This window comes from Macaca mulatta, chromosome 3 (genome assembly GCF_049350105.2).
Source record: "Macaca mulatta isolate MMU2019108-1 chromosome 3, T2T-MMU8v2.0, whole genome shotgun sequence".
In the NCBI taxonomy this organism is placed as follows: Eukaryota; Metazoa; Chordata; class Mammalia; order Primates; family Cercopithecidae; genus Macaca; species Macaca mulatta.
In genome coordinates, this window is record NC_133408.1 from 182,629,456 (window position 1) to 182,656,697 (window position 27,242).

The 27,242-nt window shown below is 39.1% G+C and overlaps 1 long non-coding RNA gene and 1 gene segment (V, D, J or C); one reads left to right on the forward strand and one right to left on the reverse strand.

The window, feature by feature from the left end:
• The first annotated feature begins 402 nt into the window (after positions 1–402).
• Positions 403–1,112, forward strand: LOC106992460 (T cell receptor beta variable 27-like). The segment is given in 2 exon segments: positions 403–559; positions 689–1,112. Coding segments are annotated over 2 exon segments (447 nt in total).
• An 8,072-nt stretch (positions 1,113–9,184) lies between these two features.
• LOC144340000 (uncharacterized) lies at positions 9,185–26,835 on the reverse strand. Its single transcript, XR_013415665.1, has 3 exons — positions 25,217–26,835; positions 21,712–21,929; positions 9,185–12,857 (listed from the first exon to the last, which is right to left on the reverse strand). It is a non-coding gene; the product is annotated as an uncharacterized LOC144340000 (long non-coding RNA).
• Between the last annotated feature and the right edge of the window lie 407 nt (positions 26,836–27,242).

Here is a 27,242-nt window from a genome sequence, read left to right on the forward strand (position 1 = left end):
GGAGGCTGAGGCAGGAGTATTGCTTGAACCCGGGAGGTGGAGGTTGCAGTGAGCCAAGATCATGCCACCACACTCCAGCCTGGGTGACAGAGTGAGACTCTGTCTCAAAAAAAAAAAAAAGAAAAAGAAAAAAAAGAAAATGCAGCTTTCAATAGCATAAGCTTTATGTTCTCATACTTCTAAGTGATAATCAAATGTGTTACACCACTTTATACCCTGAGATCCAAAATACATAAATATTTGACAATTTGTACAAGACTGTATTAATAAGAAAATGCAGCACATGTATAAAAGAAGCAGCCTCACACAGATTAACGAAAATGACATTGATCACAAATGTCCTCAGCCTGGGTTGGCTGTGTTGCCTTTGTACACTTCAGCCCTCTGAGCTGAAGTGGGAGTGGTTTCTCTCCTGAAAACGTTTCTGAGGCCCAAATAGCTGAAGAGGTGGAGACATTACAGAAACCAACTGGAGCCCCCAGAACTGGCAGACACCTGCCTGATGCTGCCATGGGCCCCCAGCTCCTTGGCTATGTGGTCCTTTGCCTTCTAGGAGCAGGTAAGTCCCAGAACACGTGGGCAACTTTTGGCCTTATTTTGTAGGCCTCAACCCAAGGTGTCTCCTAAAGGCTTCAGCATTGGAGATCCCCCTCAGCTCTGCCTCTAACTCTGTCCCCTTCCTTTACAGGCCCCTTGGAAGCCCAAGTGACCCAGAACCCAAGATACCTCATCACAGTGACTGGAAAGAAGTTGACAGTCACTTGTTCTCAGAATATGAACCATGAGTATATGTCCTGGTATCGACAAGACCCAGGACTGGGCCTGAGGCAGATCTACTATTCAGTTAATGTTGAGATGGTTGATAAGGGAGATATTCCTGAAGGGTACAACGTCTCTCGAAAAGAGAAGAGGAATTTCCCCCTGATCCTGGAGTCGCCCAGCCCCAGCCAGACCTCTCTGTACCTCTGTGCCAGCAGTTTATCCACAGTGCTGCACAGTCAGCTGCTCTCTGCACAAAAACAGAGGGTAGCTGCAAGAACAAGGAGACTCCTCCTTCAGGAGACCCCTCGCCGACCAACAGGATAAACTTCCTCCGTCATCCCACAGAAGCCCTTCCCCACTTCCCAGCCTCAGGGACTCTGCAATGCAGCCGCTCTGGGGAACCAGGGGTCCATCCTCTACCTGCTGTACCAATGAGGTTTCAAAGTTGGGCAGGACAAGCTGAGTTAGCTCTACTGCCAGGGTACTCTCCAATCCTTTCTTCTTGTGGAGCTTAAATCTTTAAATTCAACTAAGCTGTTGCCCAAAATGAAGACTCCATTTACAATCTAGTGGGTCTCAACAATATTTGGTCCTGTATAGGTCCTGAACAGGACCTCCAGGTCCTATTCCGGAGATTTTGTCACTTGGAGGAACACCATGTTTGAAGTTATTGATGAAACCCGACACCTCCTATTTTCTTCCTCTCAGCAGACGGTCCAAATGCCCAAGTCAGAGATGCAAGACTGATCTTCACTGTCTCTCTGACTTTCCCCTTCCACACCAAATCCACCACCCCATCCTGCATTCTTCTGAGTAGTAAATTCCTCACAAATTTTACTAACTTCACTGATCTCACCTGGATCCCTCTAGCCACCTTCCAAGTAGCCACCCCACCTGCAAACCTGTGACCTACCCCCACCCACAATCACTCCCTCAAGCTAACCCTTTGGCTTATTTCTATTAACTAGCTAAAGTCTCAAGTTCATGTTAGTTTGCAAGTCTCTCAGCCCCTCCATGATGTGACCTTTGCAAATCCGCCCACCTTTCTAACACCGACTTCCCCTATCCTTCAACTACCACAACTGCCTGCATCTACTCCAGAAATATCCCACTTCTCACAGGTCCACAAATATGTCCGCTGCTGACTCACTCCTGGGTCTTCATCTACAATGGTCACTCTACCCAGAATACCATATCTCTCTGGTATTCATCTGTTTTTACAGCTGCTCTTTTTGTGCAGACTGCAGCTGACTGTGCAATGCTGTGAATAAACTGCTGGTGCAAACGTACAGAGAGGTCTGGACTGAGTGACTCCAGGATCGGGGACCAATTCATAGACCAATTTAGAAGTCACTTCCTCTAGCACGATTTCCTTGAATCATTGACTGGGTTATTTCTCTGCCGTGTGTTCTTCTAACACCCAGAGCTAACACCAACACTGAGACACCACCATGAACTCACCAGCCGTTGACTTCTCTGTTCTATAGCTTTTTGCCTCTTTGGAATAGGTAGGTCATGGGTACAGGTATGATGTCCTTGAACTTGGTTTGCTAGACCCTACATTAAGCCTTTTTCTGGTGGTTACACATCAGTATATTTCCTAAGTTCTCTCTTTTTAGCCACAATGTCCATGAATGCTGGTGTCACTGAAATTTCAGTTTATCAAGTTTCACAGTCAGAAAAGAAAGTACTATAATACAATCAGAATATGTTTTATGACCCATATGTGCTGAGCCAGACAAGAGCCGGGAATGAACCTCCAACTAATCTATTTCTCAGTTGGTGCTTAGAGTACAAACAAATAGAAAGTCTCTAATAGACCTGTGTCTCTTGAGATAAGACTGAGCATTTCTTTTTCTTCTTTTTTTTTCATATACTTTAAGTTCTATTGCTTGCAGTCTACAGACATCCAGCTCTTCGCAGACACAGCCAGCCGTTAACCCGGAGCACTGCACAAGCCACTTCCTCTCTGCACAGAAAAGGCTGCCACAAGGGGAGAGATGGTCTTACCTTCCAGAGCCTGCCCTTACCAGAGGAAGCCACTGCCACCACAGAAACACTTAGGGGCCTTTCCCAGCTCCTTGCACTGAGACTTAGGGAGCTCTGAGAGCCCCAGTCTGTAAAAGTCCATCCCTGGCCTGGCGCAGTTGCTTATGTCTGCAATCCCAGCACTTTGAGAGGCTGAGGTGGGTGGATCACGAGGTCAGGAGTTCGAGACCAGCCTGGCCAACATGGTGAAACCCTGTCTCTACTAAAGATACAAAAAGTTAGTCAAGCATGGTGGTGCACACCTATAGTCCCAGCTACTTGGGAGGCTGAGGCAGAAGAATCTCATGAACCCAGGAGGTGGAGGTTGCAGTGAGCCGAGATCATACCACTATACTCCATCCTGGGTGATAGGATGAGATTCCATCTCAAAAAAAAAAAAAAAAAGAAAAGAAAAAGTCTATCCCCAGATCACGGTGCACCTGTGAGATGGAGCTGTCAATGTCCTCTTTCCCTTCCTTCTCATTTGCTGTTTCAATAGGGCTTCCTCAGCCTGGGCTCTTTATTAGAATTGACCTGTATCAATCCAGTGCCCTTCACACCACCTACTAGAGAAGGTTGCATTCTACATTATGGTCTTCAGGGATCCTCTATGGGGCCCCACACACTTCCCTTTTTGTTTACCTGTGTCTCAGGGGACAATTTTAATCTTAGTCTTATACTTCTCATTTAAGCAGGTTAGGCTACACTATGCACTTACAGATTTCGCCAATAGAAACTTTGAGACTTCACATCTTGTAAAATAAAAAAAAAAAAATGTACTAAAGATAAGAATGTTTATGGATGTAAAGTTCTTTGTGTAAGCAAATAGTCTGGTGAAACTGAAGTTCAAAGGTGTTTGTGTGGGGTAGCTGTAGCTGTTCAAAGGTGTTTGTTTGGCTGTCAGTATGCTTGATTTATGGTAAGGCCAAGTCTGTTGGATTAGACATTAGATATTAACAGTAAAGTCAAAACTAAGGAATATAGTCTGAATAATTATGATAACTATTTTATATTATCACAAGCAACTTAAAAACTATTGTATGACTCTGATTGATTCATACTATGCATGGATACAGTTTCAAAACCTGTTTGGACCATTAGAAAGTTTTAATGAATAATGTTAGCAAAATAACCACAAGTAAAGTGTTACTGGAACATGCAGTATAAGCATCACACTGACAGTTGTAGCTCACCCTTTTGTTTTGATCAGTGGTTCTCAATGTGTACCAAAATTACTTGGTGAGATTTCTTTTTATTGTGGGAATAACACTGAGCATGAAATCTAACCTTTAAACAAAACCAATGTACAATATGATATTGTTAACTATAGGGACAATGTTGTATAGCAGATTTCTAGAACATAATTATCCTGTATAGTGGAAACTTTATGCCAATTGAATGGCAACTCAGCACTTCCTTCTCCCACTTTCCTGGCAATTATCATTCTGCTCTCCGCTTCTCTGTGTTTGACATAATGCTAAGTGAAATAAGCCAGTCCCAGAAGGACAAATGTTGCATTGAAGGAGTCTTTTATCACCAAACTATTTAGAATTCCTGGCACTTGGTGATAATAAAAGCAAAACCATTTCACCTGGGTTTTATGATTGTTTTAAAATGCTTTGCACCCTTTATCGCTTGCACCTGGGGCTGAACACATCTACCAGCCCATTATTGGTATACCACCTTCTCCCCAACCCCATCAGGTAAACCTACACATGTGAGCACTCACATGAACCTACACATGTGGATTTGAACCAGGTTCAAACCCAGGCAGCATAGTTCCAAAGCCTGCCCGGTTAACCAATATGCTACTTGTAGTAATTATTAAGTATATTGTATGAGAAACTAAGACTGCTCTCAATAAAATATATTTTGAGAGTGAGGGGAAAGAGAGAGACAGAGAGAGAGAGAGACAGAGAGAGAGAGAGAGAGAGAGAGAATGGTAAGGCTGGTCAGGAGAAAAATTACCTTCACTTTCAAAGACTGAGACTCACCAGAAGAACTCATTGGACCTTGTGCTTGTACTCATAGCAAAGATGTATCACAAAGATGTAGTAAGAATACTATGATAACAAGGAACAAAGTTTGGAGTTTCTCCAAACTCCACCATGTTCTCTTATGTTCTCTTCTTCCGTGAGAGAGCACACTCTCACCCCAACAGTAACAATGCAGCAATGTAAGAACAACCTTTCTGCCCAGGGAAGCTCATTAGAGATTCAGCACCTCCAATACTTTTGGTGGCTGGTGTTAGGTGCTGAATTGTATCATTAAACATTCATATGTTGAAATCCCAGCCTCCAGTACTTAAGAACATGACTATGTTTGAAGATAAGGATTTTACAGAGGTGGTTAAGGTTAAATGAGGTCCTCACTAATACGACTAGGATCCTTATAAGAGGAAATTAGGACACAAACATGCATAGAGGGAAGACAATGTGCAGACACAGGGGGAAGCCATCTACAAGCCAATGAGAGAGGCTCCATGAGAAACCAACTCTGCTGACACCCCGATCTTGGATGTCTAGTCTCCAGAAGTGTCAGAAAATACATTTCTGTTGTTTAAATGACCCGGTCTGTGGTGACTTATGGCAGCCCTCGCAAAATAATTCAGCTAATCACATTGGCACCCTCTGCCTATCATGCAGCAGAATTCCAGACTTGCAGTAAAGCAGGTGTTCAGCCTAACCCACATGGTTTGTGCAAGCAGTCTAGGCACACTAAGCCATGCGTACCAGTTACTGATGGTGGGAAAACTCCCAAAATTTAAGTTCGCAGATGCAAATCAAGAGCCAACTATGCAAGCAGGCCCTTCTAAGGATGGCAGTTTCAGGCCCACTGTGTCAACTCTTTTCTATATGTGCACACACATACAGTGACACTTCCGTGAGCACAAGGGATGCCCTTCACTCTCTAGCACCTCTAGACCCTTTCTAGTCTAGACAATGGCTGAGGGATTATGAGTGTGGGCTGGGACAATGACATCACAAACCGTCAACCCACAGCCTGGCCCTGGGAGAAGACCTATTATTTCTTCAAAGCAGCCATGGGAACCAGGCTCCTCTGTTATGTGGCCTTTTGTTTCCTGGCTGTAGGTGAGTCCTGGGAGTCGTTGGGTCTGGGGAGTTGGTGGCAACTCCTGGCCTACTATTTCGAGGTCTTGTATACAAAGTTTTTCTCTCCTCAGGCTCCCTGGTGGCCTGTTTTTTTCACCCTTGCTTTCTGCCTCTCACAGGCCTCGTGGATGTGAAAGTAACCCAGAGCTCAAGATATCTAATCAAAAGGACAGGAGAGAAAGTTTTTCTGGAATGTGTCCAGGATATGGACCATGAAAGAATGTTCTGGTATCGACAAGACCCAGGTCGGGGGCTACGGCTGATCTATTTCTCATATGATGTTAAACTGAACGAAAAAGGAGATATTCCTGAGGGGTACAGTGTCTCTAGAGAGAAGAAGGAGCGCTTCTCCCTGATTCTGGGGTCCGCCAGCACCAACCAGACATCTATGTACCTCTGTGCCAGCAGTTTATCCACAGCACAGCACAGCCACATACTCTCTGCACAAAAAGAGCAGATGTAAGAGAGAAGAGGCCCTAACTCAGGGCAGGTGCTGACTCCAATGGCACATTCGTGCTAAATAGAAAAAAGTGGCTGCTAAGGAGAAACTAGCTCCATAAGCATACTTCTTTGCAAGGAGAGAATGAGGTATTATTTTTCACCCCTATACAAGTCAGGGACTGTTCTGGATTTAATCCCCCCAGTCTAACGTGTTGTAAATTCACGAGCCCCAACAAGGAGGAGAAGTCTTCTCGCATATTCACACCGTAGCCCTGTTCTACCATTTCGTTAATTTTACCTGCCCTTTTCTATCCTTGTCTCTCTTACTGTGATTTTCTACTTTGCTTAGTGTTTTGTTCTTGGTTGATATTTCACTATCACTAAGTGGTGTTTCACTTAGTAATTTCACTTAGTAATTTGCTCTTGGTTGGATTTAACATATTCTAAATTCTTTTGATGATTTTTACTGTCCATGTGCTGATTCAAGAGAAAGTGTGTGGAATTTGAATTCTGTTCATTCAAGTTTGAAAGAGAAAAACTCTGATTAAAACAAATCTTCTTCCAGGTTCTCTGATCAATCTTATTTTGCTGGAAAAAAGTTCTGATCACAGAAGTTTTAAACTATGCTGCAGAAGGTGGTAGGAATTTGGCTATAACTGCACTCACACTCTTCTGGAAAAAGTGTGTATTTGTTTTGAAGAATAAAACACATGCTCTTCTGTCAGTAAAAATTAACAGTGCTTTGGAAATACAAATAAATGTAAAGGGTGTTAAAAATCCCAAACTGCAGAGCACTTGCACAATTATTATTGGCAAGACAAAACAGGTATCTGAAAACATATTTTGATTCAGTGCTAAACTTTTGTGTGGAAGAAGTCAGAGAAAAAAATATAATCAATATGTATTACAGTATTCAAGATGAAGTTTGTATGAGATAGGACTTGAGCTGATTTTGAATACAAGTAAATGAGGGAAGAGAAACTATCAAAAGAAAGAAATACCCTGCAAATGTTTCTGTGAGAGATTCTACCGGAATGAAGACGAAGATTATTTCCCTGAGGAAAGGCAGGAATCACAATTCTCCTGGCTGAGGTCAACATCCAGAACAGAGAAAGCACATCTTCCCAGAATATCATTAAAATCCTTTCCCTTTTGCCCCGAGAATACACTGTAGCCGTGCTTGCGACTGCAGCGTTTCCCCTGAGATGACACACAAGGTTTGATACAATAAATTCTTTGGCCACCTTCTAAACATTACAGTGCTTAACTCCTACATCCTGTTTGAGAAGGAGCATTCCGAGCACACGATTAGCCATAGAAACTTCAGACTGACGTTGATTAAAAGGGTGCTGAAAAAACATCACAAGCCAGGGCAGCAATGTCTCTGAAGTCGTCCATGGTCTGATGATGTCACACCTCCTCCTCTTCACCTGACTGGAAGACATTTTCCCAAGAGCATTACCACCAACATCAAAGAAAAAAACCCAACTGGTCACTGCAACTTTTGCTGCTCACACAACGACGAGGATGGCAAGATGGCAAGATCTGTAGAGAACGGCAATATTTTTTTTGTGGAATGTGATGTTCCACTTTCTGTTGTTCTGTGCTTTGAAATTTTCCCATGCAAAAAAAATTATCAATTACTGATTATTATACACATTTCTGTGACGTTAGGATTAGAGGCAAGTTCTGTTTAGAAATAATTCCAAGAACAGTTTTTATATTTTATTTTCATGTTGATAATCAGTTAGATTTACTTCAGCCTCAAAGAGCGTGTTTATGTCAAATTAAATGAATGCTGGCAGGGAGCTGCACTTTTTTTACTAAGCAGGAAAAGGGTTAAATAACAGAACACTGTATCTACAAACTTTCATATTTAATGAATCTTCAGGGTTTCTGAGAGTCCTACATTTTCCCACAGATTATTTATTTCTTATAGCAAGTATTGTCCAGACTCAGAAGATCAACTGCAAGAGATGGGAACAGATATCAGCACTGTGCATCCATTCTCAGGGCTATGTGGGACCATTTGCATTACAGGGGTCATCACCTCAATTGAGTCCCTGGTAGAAAGAGTGCTATGCTAGACTCAGCTTCCCTTCTCGCATGGTTACCACCTGCTCCCTCCAACACAGCCTCACCTTGCTAAGAAAATGCAGCCCAGGGAGAGAGGAAGAACACATAAAAAATGAAAAAAATGAAAAAAATGAAAATAGGCAGAGAGGGCATGTCAAACATCAAAGTGAGTAAGAGAAGACATCTAAAGAGGGCGAAAGGATTGTAGATTGGAATAGGCGGTTTGAATTTAGAAAAACGAATGAAAAAGTGTTCACTAGGGGGAGTTCATAGTTTAGAGAATAGACTTTTTTTTTTTTTCTTCTTTTTGAATTGGAGTCTTGCTGTGTTGCTGAGGCTGGAGTGCAGTTGCACAATCTTGGCTAATCGCAACCTCCTCCTCCCAGGTTCAAGTGATTCTCCTGCTTCAGCCTCCCGAGTAGCTGGGATTACAGGTGCACAGCACTATGCCTGGCTAATTTTTGTTATTTTTAGTAGAGATGGAGTTTCACTATGTTGGTCAGGCCAGTCTCAAACGTGTGACCTCGTGATCCGCCCACCTTGGCCTCCCGAAGTGCTGGGATTACAGGCATAAACCACCGCGCCCGGCCCACAGAATAGACTTTTAAAAGCACATAAAAGATCATGGATGTTTACCATGAGGGTACAGAGAATAATTAAGAAAATGTAAACCATTATTTCACTAAACATACATTAACATACCTCACATTAGGAGACCAACAAATTCACAGAACATAAAAATTGATACTCTAAATCTCCAAGTAAGCAATGTTTGTTTGTTTGTTTATTTAGTTTTACTTTAAGTTTGGGGATAGATGCACAGAATGTGCAGGTTTTTTACATAGGTATAACATGTGCCATGGTGGTTTGCTGCATCTATCAACCTGTCATCTAGGTTTTAAGCCCTATAAGCATTAGCTGTTTGTCTTGATGCCCTCCCTCCCCTGGTCCCCCATCCCCAACAGGCCCTTGCGTGTGTTGTTCCCCTCCCTGTGTCCATGAGTTCTCACTGTTAAACTCCCACTTATGAGTGAGAACATGCGGTATTTGATTTTCTGTTCCTGTGTTAGTTTGCTGAGGATGATGACTTCCAGCTTCATCCATGTCCCTGGAAAGGACACAATCTCATTCCTTTTTATGGCTGCATGTGTTCCATGGTGTATACGTGCCACATTTTCTTTATCCAGTCTATCATTGATGGGCATTTGGGTTGGTTCTATGTTTTTTAAGTAATGTTTTAAATTATGTGATTTGGGAAAATATAACAAAATAAATTAATTTTTGTTGAATGGTAGTATTAACAGGGCTCTTTGCTGGGACACGGCTGGGAAGAAGTCTGGCCTCTTCTTGCAGGGAACAAGGAAAATTTAGAGAAGGAAGCAATTTTTTTTCTCTAGAGACCACTGCGATATCACAAGTAGTTTATACATATAACATACAACAACCCTGACATACAGGTATTATTTTCTCCTAACTGAAAATAAATTTAAATAAGTGAAGTGTAATTAAACCTAAATTTAAATGACTTGCCTATAGCCACACAGCTGAAAAGTTAGTGGAAAAGGCATGTTTCTATATTTTTTTTTAAATAATAAGATAATTGAAACCAAGATTGGCATATTTCCATCCTCAGCTGAATGTGTTCTAAACCCAACCATTAGGGCAAAGATGTAATCCACACAGCCAGAGAAGGGGACCTTCTAACTTCGTGCCAGCAGGATAGCCATAGCACCAAAGACATTTTTCATGTCTTAGCACAAACTTCTAACACCTCCATTTTGAAGTAGAAGGATAAAGGCTTAAGAGCAGAAACTGGGTCTTGTTAGTGGTGGACAAGTGGACATAGTCATATTAATTGTAAGTGTTTTACAACATTCTTTGATAATCACTATTAAACCAGCTGTAGATGCATTGTATCATTTATTCCCCATGTTACCATCATATCATAAGATTAACATTGACAACTTTGAAAACTTGTTGCTAAAATTAAATTATCTCAATTTTCCAGTATCCTCCTAATTGACCTAGCCAATTTTGTATGGCTTGAAAAATTGGGAAATGTCTTCTTATCTGTGCTAGATCTTCTTCAATTAATTTCAATTCATTAAAACAGAAATAGCAAGAAACTAACAGTCAAAGGGATTTCTTCATCCCATCATTCCCTATAAAAGGCAGTGACAAGCATCTAGATATAACATAGATCTCTTCTGCCCTCTGTTGAGGGCATCAGAACTGGCTCAGTTCACTCAGATATCAGTGGCAGAAAGTTGAGGGAGATTTCCTGTATGCTCAAACTTTCGGTAGAATAAACTGGTATCTGTTCTAGCCAATGGATGCTGTCTTATTTAACCTGGGACCCTGAAGGGGTACTATTCACTAATGAAAACATCAAAAAGCAAGCTGCAAGATATCTTTAAAGAAAGAGAAAATGTAATGAGGGGTGTATAATCATTACATAATGTATCAGTCTGTTTTCACACTGATGATAAAGATGTACCTGAGACTGGGAAGAAAGAGAGGTTTAATTGGACTTAACAGTTCCACATGGCTGAGGAGGGCTCAGAATCATGGCAGGAGGTGAAAGGCACTTCTTACATGGTGGCAGCAAGAGAAAAATGAGAAAGAAGCAAAAGCGGAAACCTCTGATAAACCCTTCATATCTCATTAGACTTATTCACTATCATGAGAATAGTATGGGAAAGGCTGGCCCTCATGATTCAGTTACCTCCCTCTGGGTGTTGTAACTCCTACAACACGTGGTAATTCTGGGCGATACAATTCAAGTAGAGATTTGAGTGAGGACACAGTCAAACCATATCATTCTGCCCCTGGCCCCTCCAAATCTGATGTCCTCACATTTCAAAACCAATCATGCCTTCCCAACAGTCTCCCGAATTCTTAATCCATTTCATCAATTACCCAAAAGTCCACAGTCCAAAGTCTTATCTGAGAAAAGGCAAGTCCCTTACACCTATGAGCCTGTAAAATCAAAAACAAGCTAGTTACTTCCTAGATACAATGGGAGTACAGGGATCAGGTGAATACAGCCATCCCAAATGGGAGAAATGTCAAAAACAAAGGAGTTATATTTCCCATGAAAGTCTGAAATCCAGTGGGGCAGGCAAATTTTAAAGCTCTAAAATGATCTCCTTTGACTCCAGGTCTGACATCCAGGTCACGCTGGTATAAGAGGGGGGTTCCCATGGTCTTGGGCAGCTCCACTCGTGTGGCTGTCCAGGGTACAACCTCCCTCTTGGTTGCTTTCACAGGCTGGCATTGAGAGTCTGTGGCTTTTCCAGGTACGTGGTGCAAGCTGTCAGGGGATCTACCATTCTGGGATCTGGAGAACAGTGACCCTCTTCCCACAGCTCCACTAGGCAGTACCCCAGTAGGGACTCTGTGTGGGGGCTCCAACCCCACGTTTCCCTTCTGCGCTGCCCTAGCAGAGGTTCTCTATGAGAGCCCCATCCCTGCAGCAAACTTTTGCCTGGGCATCCATGCATTTCCATATATCTTCTGAAATATAGGCGGAGGTTCCCAAACCTCAGTTCTTGACTTCTGTGCACTCACAGGCTCAACATCATATGAAAGATGCCAAGGCTTCCACCCTCTGAAGCTACAGCCGGTGCTCTATGTTGGCCCCTTTCATACAGGCTGGAGCAGCTGGGACACAGGGCACCAAGTCCCTACGCTGCACATGGCATGGCGAGGCTGGGACCCACCCACGAAACCATTTTTTCCTCTTGGACCTCTGGGCCTGTAATGGGAAGGGCTGCCATGAAGGTCTCTGACATGGCCTGCAGACATTTTCCCCATGGTCTTGGGGATTAACATTAGGCTCCTTGCGACTTATGCAAATTTCTGCAGCTGACTTGTATTTCTCCTCAGAAAATCAGTTTTTCTTTTCTACTGCATCATCAGGTTGCAAATTTTCTGAACTTTTATGTTGTTTCCCTTTTAAAATTGAATGCTTTTAATAGCACCCAACTCACCTTTTGAATGCTTTGCTGCTTAGAAATTTCTTCTGCTAGATACCCTAAATCATCTCTCTCAAGTTCAAAGTTCCATAAATCTCTAGGGTGGGGGCAAAATGCTACCTGTCTCTTTGCTAAAACATAACAGGAGTCACCTTTGCCTCAGTTCCCAACAACTTCCTCATCTCCGTCTGAAACCACCTCAGCCTGGACCTTATTGTTCATATCCATATCCCTATCAGCATTTTTGTCAAAGCCACTCAACAAGTCTCTAGGAGGTTGCAAACTTTCCCACATTTTCCCGCTTCTTCTGAGTCCTCCAAACTGTTCCAACTTCTGCCTGTTACCCAGATCCAAAGTTGCTGCCACATTTTTGGGTATCTTTTCAGCAACACCACATTCTACTGGTACCAATTTACTGTATTAGTCCATTTTCATGCTGTTGATAAAGACATACCTGTCACTGGGAAGAAAAAGAAATTTAATTGGACTTACAGTTCCACATGACTGGGGTGGCCTCAGAATTATGACAGGAGGTAAAAGGTACTTCTTTCATGGTGGCAGCAAGACAAAAATGGGAAAGAAGCAAAAGTGTAAACCCCCAATAAACCCATCTGATCTCATGAGACTTACTATCACGGGAATAGCACAGGAAAGACCAGCCCCCATGATTCAATTACCTCCCCCTGGGTCCCTGCCACAACACATGGGAAATCTGAGAGATATAATTCAAGTTGAGATTTGGATGGGGACACAGCCAAACCATATCACATAGTATATATTGAAAATGTATACTCAAGTATCTTGGATGAGATACATATTGCCAGATACCACACAATTACCTACCTAAGAAAAGAAATCAATAATTACAGTCTATTAATGGTCACATTAGACAGATAAATACTTACAAAATGCCAGAGCCCATGGTTTGAGATGCTCTGAAATGTGATGGTTCTCATACATCACATTCTTGTCTAAAAATAATAGATAAGTATTCAGAAGACCTTGCCCTCAATGAACTCATATTACTTCTTAATTATTGCCATTCTGCTTTACAAATGCTCAAGAATCTATATATTTAATATTCAGTTATGAATATATTTTATGCATGTGTAGGATGGTAGGGTAAGAAGAGGGCTGATGTTAAATTTACTAACTTACAGTTTCTAGGTGTAGAACTATTGCTTGCCCATATCTGAACATTAAAGCTATATTCTTTCTTTGAATTTTGATTATATGCTTTTCCATTTTATTTATTAAAAATTATGACCAGAGAGAGTGTGTGTAGTTGATACCCAAAGCAGAAAATCGAGTTACAGATGACTAGTTTATAAATTAAACAGAAATCCCTTACCCTCACCCTTCACAGATCATCTAAGCAATACATCAAATGCTAGTAGCCAACATTCTTTTTTTTTGACAGGAAACTAAAAGTTTATTCTAAGAAACTAAATAAGAAAATCTCAAGCCTTGGAATTACATGGCATATCAAGAGTGGTATGAGATGTAGGGCTAAAGACAAAGAGAATAATTGATATATAAATATATAGTCTCATATAGTCAATTATCCAGTTTCTCTTGCTAAGAACTGTTAATGGTATGAGATTTTACCACACTTGCAAGCTAAGAGGTTAGCTTGACAGCATTCCATGAACGCTAGCAGAAGACGAGAGACTACTGGATTACAAAGCATTTTTAATACTCTCAACACAGCAGGCAGCATGAGCTTCATATGTCTATAACAGACCTATGCCTTCCCCTCTGCCCAGTTCCACAACAGTGACACAGAGCAGCTGCTGGATGCTCTGGGTTTTCTCAAACCTGATCAATCTTTGTCCCACGGGGGTACATTATGTTTATTATCCTGGATAGCAAACAGATCCAGAGGGAGATGTTATCTCTATCTTCCAGGCTGATTGCTATACAAACATTCTTGACAAGACAGTCCAAACGAAAAGTTGATATATGATTGTAGAAATGTCAGAGACCCATGGGGGAATTAACTCTCAACACCTCTCCACTGCCTTTGGCACAGAACAACTAGGTAACTATACCTACAGTAGCATAATAATATATTTTTATTTGAAGAAATTGAGCACCCCCAGAAAAGAGACTTACAAATACTGATATTTCAGTGTCCCTTATGACACGACTGGTTTCCTGCCAAATCTCTTCAAGTAAAATCTCCTAGCGAACAAGTACCATCCATATTACCAGGCTTCCAGTCACGTTTTTAGTGCTTTACTCTTAAAAATCAATATACAAGCAAAGATCATTAGTATACAAAGTTTCTTAACATTTATGATAGAAAGCAAAAGAGACAGACATTAAAGGAAAGAAGAGAAAAACAAAATAAAAAACAAGAAACAGAAAAAGGAAAAGAAATGAAGTAAATTGTGGGAACAAAGAAAATTGAGGCAAGCATATGAAATACAGAGAAACAAAGGTGGAGTTCTAAATAGCAATCACATAAATGATTGTTTCTATCCAAGACAGATATAAGAAACATGTCATCCCTAAAACAGAGTAAGATTATATATACACACACACACACACACACACATATTTATATGTGTATGTGTATTATGTATGTATGTATATATATATTTTTTTTTTCCGGGGAGAAACTTTAAGAAAGCCAAAATAAAATTTTAAAATAAGGGTCAAAAGAAAACTTGATATAACATCCCAGAAAATAGAACAAAATATCAAGAAGTTATATAACAGAAAACATCAAGGAAAATATAAGTGACTTGAAGGGTGAACACAGGAGAATCAATGGCTGTCCAAGAGAAAGTCCAGAAAAAATTTAAAAATTATCAGAGAAATCATACCATAAAAATTAGTTCTCAGAAATGAAAAAACGTAAGCCTCCATATTTTAAAATGCCTGTTGTTGGCTGATTATTGTAAAACAACTGAAACTAAGGCATACCTTCATGATTTCAGAACACTGGGGACTAAATGATTCTAAACTACAAAAGACAAGGAAAATGTTAAAAATCAAAATTATACTTAGAGAAAAGCCATAGATAATGCAAAAGTGGAATAACATCACATTTCTAAATGGCAACACTGAATTCTAAAAAAAAAGATGCAAGAAATATCAATAAAATTCTGATAGAAAATCATTTTAATCTTAGATATCTCTACTAACCCAAGATATCAATAAAATGCAAATAAAAAGACATTTTTAATTATGTTAGGATCCAAGACATTTACCTCTATCTCAAGCTTTCTTAGGAAATTACTGGGTAGTATATCTCAGCAAACTGAGAAAAGAAACCAAAAAGAAAAAAAAAAATGGGATACAGGAAATAAAAAATCTCATTCAGAGTAATAACAAAGAAAAATGTCAGGATAAAAGCTGGGCAGTGGAACTAATTAACAACTGGCCCAGACTAAAGCAAAGGGACTCCAGGGTTGCATTTTCAAATAACGCCAAAATGCAGATTATGTATCTATTAAATCAGACATCTGAGTAACTCATCCACAATTTTGTAGCATTTGTTTACATGGCCTGTTAAAAATCCAGATCTATCCTGGAGAAGGTGATCCCAATCCAGATTATTCAGCAATATCAAATATAGGTAGAAACCAAAAGACAAAAATCTGCTGATTTTTCAAGCCATTAAAAAGATTGATGCAGTTCTGGTAATGGCATCATAATTCTTGGAAGACCCATGCCACAAATAACAAATATAAACTCAGGACAAGCATTTTTAAAGCCTACCTTAAGGGACTGCAAAGCAACTAATAGCAGGTAGAAACTATAGGGAAGTCAACACTTGGATGAAAGGTAAGTTTTCTGTTTTTGTAGCTTTTTGCTGAAGAGTAGTTCCCAGTCAAACAGAAACCCATTAAAAAGCCAGCTGTAGAGTTAGGAAAGACAGCCAAGAAAGGGAAAGTCCAAAAAATAACAACCCAGTGTTCTCCAGACAAACTCTGTTTGAATCTCAGGTTGAGGCCTAAACTATGCATGTGAGAGGAATACTGTAATCAGCAGTGCTAAACCTAAAATAACCAGATAGAGATTTCGGCTGTTGCCCACTATAGGAAACAGAATTTGAAGTATAAATCCAACCAAGTTAAATGCCTGTTAAAACAAAATCCAACCATCCTTAGAAGGATAAAACAAAATCTAGATATATAGTGGACGATGTCCAAGATATAATGCAAAAATTACTAGGCATATGAAGAAAAGAAATCACACAACCTAATTTGAATGAAGAGGCCATTAGTGGATACAAATTGAGTTTACCTGGATGCTGGAATTAGTAGACTGAAATTTAAAGTAGCTATTATAATCATGTTTAAGAATATAAAAGAAAATGTTCTTATAATGAATGTAATAGGAACATTTATAACAATAATGAAAACTATTAAAAATAAATGAAAAATTTAAAATTTAAACTGCAATATTTGAAAATTAAATAAAATCTCACTAAATGAAACTTGAGCAGATTAGAGATGACAGAAGAAAGATTCAGAAACTTGATGTTATATCCATAGAAATTACAAAATCTAGAGAACAGGAGAAAAAAATATGAAAAAATTAAAGGCCTCAGTGATCTTTAGAAAAATATCAAAAGGTACAAAATGCGTGCAATTGGGGTAAGAGTGAAAGAAGAGGAGATATAAATATTAAAAAGCATGGATAAAAAACAATATTTTTAAAAAATAGCCTAATTTAAAAGTATATTGAAAGACATAAAAAGAATTTCAGAAAAATAATCTGTAGAACACCTACCTAGACACATCACAGTCAAATTGTCCAAAACTACAAAATAAGACAAAATCTTCAAACAGCCAGAGAAAAATCATACATACCAGGAACAATGACATGAATAACGATAATTTTTCATTTTAAAAAAGTGAATACCAGAAGAGAAGGGAACTGTAGCTTTAAAGTGCTACAAGAAATAGAAAAAGTCAACCCAGAATTTGATATAATATATTCAGCAAAAAATTAAAATACCACAGTAAAGTTATCTGAATATAAATAAAATTAAAATATTCATTGACAGTAGAACTACATGATAGTAAATGGCAATGGAATTCTCTTAGGTGAAAAAGAAATAATACCAGTTGGAAGCTTGTATTGTGAGGAAGAAATGAAGAGCGCAAGAAATAATGAAATGTAGTCAGATATTAAAGAATCTTAAAAATTCTATATAATATGTAAGACTAGTTAAAGTAAAAACTTCATCATTGTACTATAGGATATATAAAATATATATAATACAGAATGACACTAAAACTTAAAGGATGGAAGTAGGAAAAACAGATCTATTAGTTGCAAATTTCTTATATTTTAAGTAAACTTCTACAATACATTAAGTAGACAAATAGTTTTAAATGTATCATTCTTTATTTTCCAGAATAGCCCTGAAAATATTAAAGAAATGTAGCTAAAAGCCAATAAATAAAAATCAAAACAGAATCCAAAAATATTATTCAAATATTCAAATAGTGTCTATTCTAGGAGCAAGTTTGGTCTAATATTAAAAAATCAATCAATGTAATTCATCTTATTAACACATTTTTAAAAATCTATTTGATTATACCTACAGGTAGAAAACATTTGGTAAAATCCCAAACTCATTTATGATAAAAACACTCAGAAAATTAGGTTAAAAAAAAAGGACTTCTTCAATCTAATAAGGCACCTGAAAGAAACCAACAGCTTATGTCACATTTAATTACAGAAATATTAAACATCTTCCCATTTTTATTTCTTAAATATTAAACATGTTCAAGATCATAAACAAGTCAATAATGTTCACTCTTACCACTTCTATTCCATATTGTACTGATACATAAAAACAAGAAAAATACTAAAAAGCTAAAGATCAAAAGATAAGGAAAACCTTTTTCAGAGATGAAAGAACTATTTAATTCAAATATTAAAAGAAATCTAAATATTAACTACTCATATTAATAAGTTCATACATTAATTTACTATTACAACATATAAAACTTGTATTTTGTATACTAATGGTAAACAATTGGATAATTCAATTTTAAAACCTGAATTTATATTAAAAAACATAAAATACTTAAATTTAGCCAAAGATGTGCAAGACTTGTATACAAAAAGCTAAAAATAGTTGCTAAAGGAAATGAAAGACAGTTTTAAAATACAGAAATATAAATCATGTCTATGGATTGTTGCAGCCTCTGCGTCAAGAGTCCGCTACAGCCTGGAACACCTAACAAAAGAAATGCAGGTGCAGTGCCAGGGATTGGAGGTGGCTCCCCACAAGTCCTAGAAGTAAACCTTGTGAGGGGGCCATCTCTCTCCCCCACCCACCTCAGAGCATGCCTGTGAACAAGAAAGTCCAAGAGCCACGCAAGCTGGAATTTAGCCTAGCTACCGGCCATTCCTCTTAAGCGCCTTCTACTGGATCACAGCACAAACTACAACACTAAAATTATCGTGCTTATATATGCAGGATGTGAAATCCGGTGCAAGAATTCGCCCACAAATGTGGATTCTGTACAGAGCCCTGACCCTCCGAAAGCATCCAGAAATGAAGCCAACTGACCATACTCAACTTACACCACAGTTAAAGGAACACCAACCCTAGCAGATGAGAAAGAATCAGCACAAGAACTCTGGCAGTTCAAAAAGCCACAATATCCCCTTACAGCCAAATGGGTTACTAGCTCCCTAGAAATGGTTCTTAAAACCAGTCTGAAATGGCTGAAATGACAAACACAGAATTCAGAATCCGGATAGAAATGAAGCTCACTGAGATTAAGAAGAAAGGAATCCAAGGAATCCAAGTAACCCAGTAAAATGATCCAAGAACTGAAAGATGAAATAGCCATTTTGAGAAAGAATCAAAATAAACTTCTAGAGCTCAAAAATTTACTACAAGAATTTAATAATGCAATAAGAAGTATTAACAACAGAATAAACCAAGCTGAGAAAAGAATCTCAACCCTTGAAGACCAGTTCTTTGAATCAACTTAGACGAAAATAAAGAAAAAAAAATTTTTTTTAAATGAACAAAACCAGCCGGGCGCAGGGGCTCATGCATGTAATGCCAGCACTTTGGGAGGCCGAGGCCGGCAGATCATGAGTTCAGGAGATCAAGACCATTCTGGCTAACACAGTGAAACCTTGTCTCTACTAAAAAACACACACACAAAAAGAATAGCCAGGCATGGTGTCAGGCACCTATAGTCCCAACTACTCGGGAGGTTGAGGCAGGAGAATGGCATGAACCCGGGAGGCAGAGCTTGCAGTGAGCCGAGATAGCACCACTGCACTCCAGCCTGGGTGACAGAGCGAGACGCTGTCAATAAATAAATAAATAAATAAATAAACAAATAAATGAACAAAACCTCTAAGAAATACAGGATTATGTAAAGATACCAAATCTATGACTCATTGGCATTCCCAAAATAGAAGGAGAAAGAGAAAGCAATTTCAAAAATATATTTGAAAAACACCAAAAATTGCCTAATCTTGCTAGAGAGGCAAGAATTAAATTCCAAGAAATACAGAGAACCCTGGCTAGTTACTATATATGACAACTATCCCCAAGACACATAGTCATCAGGTTCACCAAGGTCAAGGTAAAAGAAAAAATTATAAAGGCAGCTAGAGTGAAGGGTCAAGTCACTTACAGAGGAAACCACATCAGGCTAGCCACAGACTTCTCAGCAGAAAACTTATAAACTGGAAGAGATTAGGAGACTATTTTCAGCATCCTGAAAAAAATTCAACTAAAAATGTTATATCCTGTCAAACTAAGCTTCAAAAATGAAGGAGAAATAAAATCCTTAGACAAGCAAATGCTGAGGAAATTTAAGTAGACCATCCTTACAAAAGGTCCTTAAGGGAGTGCTGAATATGGAATCTAAAGAACCTGCTGCCATAAAGCACTTGAGCACATAGCCCACAGGCCCTATAAAGCAACTACACTATCAAGTCTACATAACAACCAGCGAACAACATGGGTATGAGATCAAAATCACATATATCAATACTAATCTTAAATATAAATGGGCTAAACACCTGCTTAAAAGACATTGAGTGGCAAACTGGATAAAAACAGAAGACCCAGCCATCAATGCCTTCAAGAGACCCATCTCACATGTAACAACATCCACAGGCTCAAAACAAAGAGAGGGGAATATATCTATCATGCAAATGAAAAACAAAAAAGGACAAGAGTTGCTATTCTTATATTAGATAAAACAGATGTTAAACAATGAAGGGCATTACTATAATGATAAAGAGTACAATCCAACAAGAAGACCTAACAATCCTAAATATATATGCATCCAACACTGGAACACCCATATCCATAAAACAAGTTCTTCTTGGCCTATGAAAAGATTTAGACAACCAAACAATAATAGTGGGAAACTTCAAAACTCCACTGACAGTGTTAGACAGATCATTGTTAGACAGAAAACTAACCAAGAAATGCTGGATTTAAACTCAACACTTAACCGGTTGAAACTAATAGACAAATATAGAACACTCCACCCAAAAGGAATGCTTATACACTGTTGCTGGAAATGTAAATTAGTTCAGGCACTGAGGAAAGCAGTTTGGAGATTTTTCAAATAATTTAAAACAGAGCTACCTTTCCACCTAGTAATCCCATTATTGATTATATATCCAAAGAAAACTAAAACATTATACCAAAATGCACTCATATGTTCAAAACTGTGCAATTCACAATAGCAAAGACATGGAATCAATCGAGGTGCCTATCAATGACAGATTAGTTGAAGAAAACATATACGCTATGGAATACTACACTGCCCTAAAAAAATGAAATCAGGTTGTTCGCAGCAACATAAATAGAGCTAAAGGCCATAGTCCTAAGTAAATTAATGCAGGAACAGAAAACCAAATACTACATGTTCTCACTTACAAGTGAGAACTAAACATTGAGCACACATGAACATAAACATGGGAACGACTGACACTGGGCACTACTTGAGGGGAAGAGAGAGGGAGGTTGACATGGGTTGAAAAACTACCTATTGGGTACTATGTTCACTACCTGGGTGCAGTATACCCATGTAACAAACCTTCATATGTACTCCCTGTATCTAAAATAAAAGTGGGAATTTTAAAAAGACTAAATATGTTAAAACTAGTACTCTCTAAATTTTATCTACAGTCATTAAAATCTCAATTGTTATCTCAACTGTTTTAGTTTTCTAAGAAACTGAAAAGCTGATTCTAGAAGGTATATGAACACAAAGAACTTATGAGAAGTCCCACTCCTGGTTAGAAGTCTATGTGCGATGTTTCGGGCCATAGGTAATCAATCACAAAGGCTTTACCTGGCAGGTTTACAGAGTGTGGAGAGGCTGTTCTGTCCACCCCAGACTTGGTGCACAGCCAATGCATTGCAGCCTTTGAAGGGAGTTGCAGTCAAGGACCCCCTGGCTGGTCATGCCCTTGTGCATATTTATATTGCCAGCTCAGGATCCTTCATTCTTAGGTCTCTTTATCTGAGGTCTATGTAGAGGTCTTCTTCAGGTGCCTGTGTCAAGGCCTCCTAATAGGAGAGGAAGAGAAAACTTAAAGACACCTTTCTCCACTCTGAGTACCCACCGAGTTTCCACTTTCTCCTTGCAGGGCCCCCTAACAGTGAGACAAACCCATGTCTGTACTAATCCAACTAACCCTTGACCAGGTCATTTCCACAGAGAAAAATGGAACAGGGGGAGTCAGTACTTTCTCTGGCTTTAGACTCTTGCTTACACTATTGAAGGAGGTAATTAAAGACTTAACTCTTTCCTTTTGGGCTTGTTGCTTTAATTGGCTCACTACCTGGGTGCAATATAACCATGTAACAAACCTGCATATGTAGCCCCTGTATCTAAAATAAAAGTTGAAATTTTAAAAATATGTTAAAATGAGTACCTAAGTCCTCAGCACTCTTTTTCAGCTCTGCTGAGATCCTGACACTCTAGAATAATCAAAACATTATTTAGAAAGAACACACTTGGAGTACTTTCACTATCTGACTTCAAGACTTACTATAAACCCACAATAATCAAAGGAATGTGGTACTGGCAAAAGGGCAGACAAATAGGAAATACACATTAAAACCACAATGAGATACCACTAACCATCCACATACCCACTCAAATTAAACCACCTGGCAACACCAAATGCTGGCAAAAATTTGGAGTCCCAGAACTCACATATATTGTTGGTGAAAGTGGATAATAGTACAACCAATTTGGAAAAAGTTCTAATAGTTTCTTAGAAAACTAAACCCCTATGATCATCTATCCCTATGAGCCAGAAATTATGCTCCTAAGTATTTACTTAAGAGAAATAAAAACATACATCTACAAAAAAAGACTTAAACCAGAATGTTTACAGAAAGTGAATTAATCATTGCCAAAACCTGGAGACATCTTCAATGTCCATCTCCAGGAGAGTGGCTAAACAAACGGTAGTATATCCGTATGGTGACATATTCCACTGCCACAAAAAGGAACGAAGTACTAATACACACGACTTGGACAAATCTTAAAAACATTATTCTGAGTGAAAGAAACTTTGCATAGAAGAGTGTATGATGTTATTCCATTTACATAAAATTCTAGAAAATAATAATTTATAATAAAGAAATCAGAACACTGGTTGCCTCTAAGGGGTTATTAGTGGGGAAAACTAAGGCATGAGAAAACCTTGGAGATAATGGTAATATTGTATAATTTGGTAGGTTACACAGTGTATGCATTTGTCAAAACTTGTTTAACGGTATTCAAGATTTGTGCATGGTGCTGTATGCAAATTTTACCTGAAAAACACCTTGAACTCCAGTTAATTATACGTGTGCTGAACTGCTTAGAAGTGAAGTATGCCTTCAACTGACTTTTCAATGAATTACAAAATTAGATGGATTGATGGAAGAATAGAAGGATGGATAGATGGATAGTTATGTGGTAAAGCAATAATGGTTTTATCTAGAACCTAGGCGGTGGGTACACGCATGTTCACGGTATAATACTTTCAGCTTCTATAGATGTTTGAAAATTCTCATAATAAAATGGAAAATAATGCCACGATTCTGTGTATTTTTTAATAAAATCAACTTTGAAATACGCTGATAAGAACCACATTGCTAATTAAAGAAGTGAAGTACAGGAAGGTTTGGACTTTGTGTTTCCTGTGTAAAAGAAGAAAGAGTCAGATTTACATAAACTTGAGCAAGCAAGAACTATTATTTCTAAGAATATGTACCAAAACACTTAAAAGACTGTTTGCCTCTGGAGAGGGGACTTACTTTTTGTTCTCTGTTATAATTGAATCATTAACTACGTGCATGTATTAATTCAATAAATAAACACATTAAAATTAAACAAGAGTTTAGTATCCATAACATTCCCTGAGAGAAAAATTTAGAGACCACTGCAGTTTGAAAAGCATGAAAAGGGAGGGGAATATGTTTGCTGGTTTTTTTGTTTTTTGTTTTTTTTCAAACAAAGAATACTGATGAAGAGGCAAAGATTTGGAATTTAGTAAAGAATAGGGATCATTTGTTAATTTTCAGAAGCTATTAGGATAAATGAAATGAAAAAGATGCTGGGTTATTTTGGCAGAGAGTTTGATACAATTGACTAAAAGATTTAAAAATATATCTACATGTCAATAAAAACTGAAGTATTCTATATCTTTTACTACTTCTACTTAGCAGAGTTTACCTCAAGCCACTGTCTGAGTCATGTCCAATAGATGTAAAGGCTTCACACACACTCCTCATATGAACGAGTTACTGAAATATTGTTAAAGTGTCACATTTTCTCTATTATAAGGTAAATTGCTTTTCACAATTCTATTTTCTTTGAAATATGGGTAAGTCCTATAATCAATCTTCACCTTTAATGTGGTATTACTAAACACCACCCAAAAGTAACAATTAGGTATTTAATAGAACATCTTATAATAGAGAGAATCTCAGAATCAAATAAGATAGGTTATCTTTTGCAAGGCTGTCTTTCTAGAGTTTCCTAGTATTCTGTAGAATGTTAGGCCTATCATTTTCAGTTACCCTCCAGACTGTACTTTACTAAGGCACAGGCAACTGCAAGAGTCAGATAATACTTGATAGTGTTGATAGTAACACTTGAGATTTGTGATCACATAGGCATTGATTTGAGTCCTGACTCTGTTACTTACTCTTGGATTATATGAACTTGGATAGGTTATTTAAGGTCTGTAGGTCTTACTTCTAAAATTTCCTAATCTGTAAAAATAGTGTGACAATAATAAATAGCCAAACCAAAAAATAGACTTAAATAAATGTATGAAAAGCAGAGTAAGTGCTCAAAAACTTAGATGTACTTTTATGCAAAAGTGAACTATTTTAAGCAATTATATGATATGAGAAATCAGCTTGATAATGGAAAAAGATCATAGCATTGTGGTCAAGTTTTACACATGCATGATCTGTTTCGTGGCCTAGACTGAGTTGAATTAGAATAGAAGAAACTATATTACAAGTATCCAGAAATTAAGCAAAGACAAAAAAATAGTTATGACTGTGATAACTGAAACAAGCGAAGAGATATAAGAGACAATGCATTTAATTTGTGAATTGGCAAATAAGGTAGGTGAAGAAAAAGAGAGGCTTATGGAATTCTTGAGCCTAACGTGCAAGAAGAGCAGGGATGCCATTTGTTGGGAGAGGGAAACTGAGGAATAAGAGCCCGTTTATTGGTGTGTGTATGTGCTGGGGCAGGAATGAGTTCAGTTTGAGATAACCATGAAGACCCAGCAGACAGCTGAAATACTGTTAAGAGGTTCCCTTATATTCTAACATATTACCTTTAGTTCTTTGAAGTCAATTCTGCACCCCACTGTTTGCTCTACACCCAGACAGTAGCACAGACTGGTGTTCAGTAATGACAGATGGTAAAGTGGTGGGAGAACGGTGGTGAGTTGCCGGTGCATGCTGCGAGGCTTGGGCATGAAGACTCATCCTGAGTGAAGAGCCACACAGTTCCACCAGGGGGAAGACTGATTTTTGCATATCTTGCAGAAAATCAACCACCTGTTAGAGGAGGGAAACAGAGCAGGAAGGAGCTACGCTGTAGGAAGCAAAGATGAACTTGAGTTTCACTTCTTAGTGCCTTTTCTCAGGGGAGAGGCCATCACTTGAAGATGCTGGGTCTCCTGCTCCTTCTCCTGGGACGAGGTATGAGCCTTGGCTTGTGAGGAGTCTGGGGTTAATGTTAATGCTGGGTGGAGAGGTGGAAAGACTTTCTCTTCAGAGAGTCTGAAGCCACCAGACAGAAGATGAAGGGGATATGTTAGATTAAAGGGCCATAACAGAGTAATTGTTGGCACAATAAAAAGGAGGCAGTGCCTTGGGGTCCTTTGGGAGCTGAGGTGGCATTGGAGTGATAAAGCAGAGACGTTCCTGCCTGGCGAGACATCTGACTCCAAGCTTGTCAGTCCTCATGAATATCTCTCTGGAATTAGGCTCAGTGTTCAGTGCTGTCGTCTCTCAAAAGCCAAGCAGGGATGTCTGTCAACGTGGAACCTCCGTGAAGATCCAGTGTCAAGTCGATAGCCAAGTCACCATGATGTTCTGGTACCGTCAGCAACCTGGACAGAGCATGACACTGATTGCAACTGCAAATCAGGGCTCCGAGGCCACATATGAGAGTGGATTTGTCATTGACAAGTTTCCCATCAGTCGCCCAAACCTAACATTCTCAACTCTGACTGTGAGCAACACGAGCCCTGAAGACAGCAGCATATACCTCTGCAGCGTTAAAGACACAGTGCTGGGCACAGATCAAAGATCTGAGCAAGAACCTCAACTCTCTCTTACCCAGCTCCCCTTACATGAGCCTGAGGGCCCTGCCAAGATGGGACAGGAGGAGGAAACCACAGCTCTTGGGCAGACACAGCTGTTTCTGTGCTTGTGGGTGGGCATGGGTGTGAATGGATAGACTGGGGATGAGGAGAGCATCTGTAGGACTAGCTGGAGTGTTCTATCCACAGACAGGAAGGGTGGCTCCTGGAAAGCTGAGGGTAAAATTTCTTCTAGAAGGATGCTCAGAAATACCCAATAAAAACAATCAGATACAGTTTCCTTCAAGTGGCAGGGTCAGTAATAGCCTTTAACTGTTTTATCTCAAGGCTCTTTTTAGCTGGTTTTCTATCATAATATATTTTGGCAGAACTTTAGTCACCTTGAAACAAAGCTGGTACATTACATTAATGACATCTGCTTGTTCTCAGTCAATGGGAATTATAAAGCTCTCTAGATGCCTCAATATGACAATATGACACATGTATCCCAGGCCAACATAAAATCTGCGAAGTTCAGGAACCTTCTATAATGGTGAGTTTTGGAGTAGTCCAGAGGTTTGGGGCATGTCAAAATATCTCCTCTAATGTGAGAAGTAAGCTGCTGCACCTTAGATCATCTACCACAGAGAAAGAGGTGCAATGCTAAGTCTTTGGACTTTGAATTAAACTTTGGATATACTGCATTTGATTGTGCTACTCTATTCCATTTACTATGTAATCTGTAAAGCTGGAGCCATTGCAAGAGAGGGTTCTGTGGCAGAACAAGCCCATGATGAAAGCTTCCTGCTGCTTGGGCCATAGACTAAGCAGACCCACTTGTTCTTGAAGATCTTATGATAGATACGGATGCTCTAAGGAGATCCTGACATTCCCCAATAAGAGAATCACAAGGCAGTGTGGAACAGGTTCGCTGTGCCCTGATTGGCACTTCAGACCATTGCATCTTGGGCTATACTTTTGTTGCTTTCCAGATCCCAGAGAGAAAGAAAGCTCACACACACAAATTACATGAAGAGTGTTTATTACATAC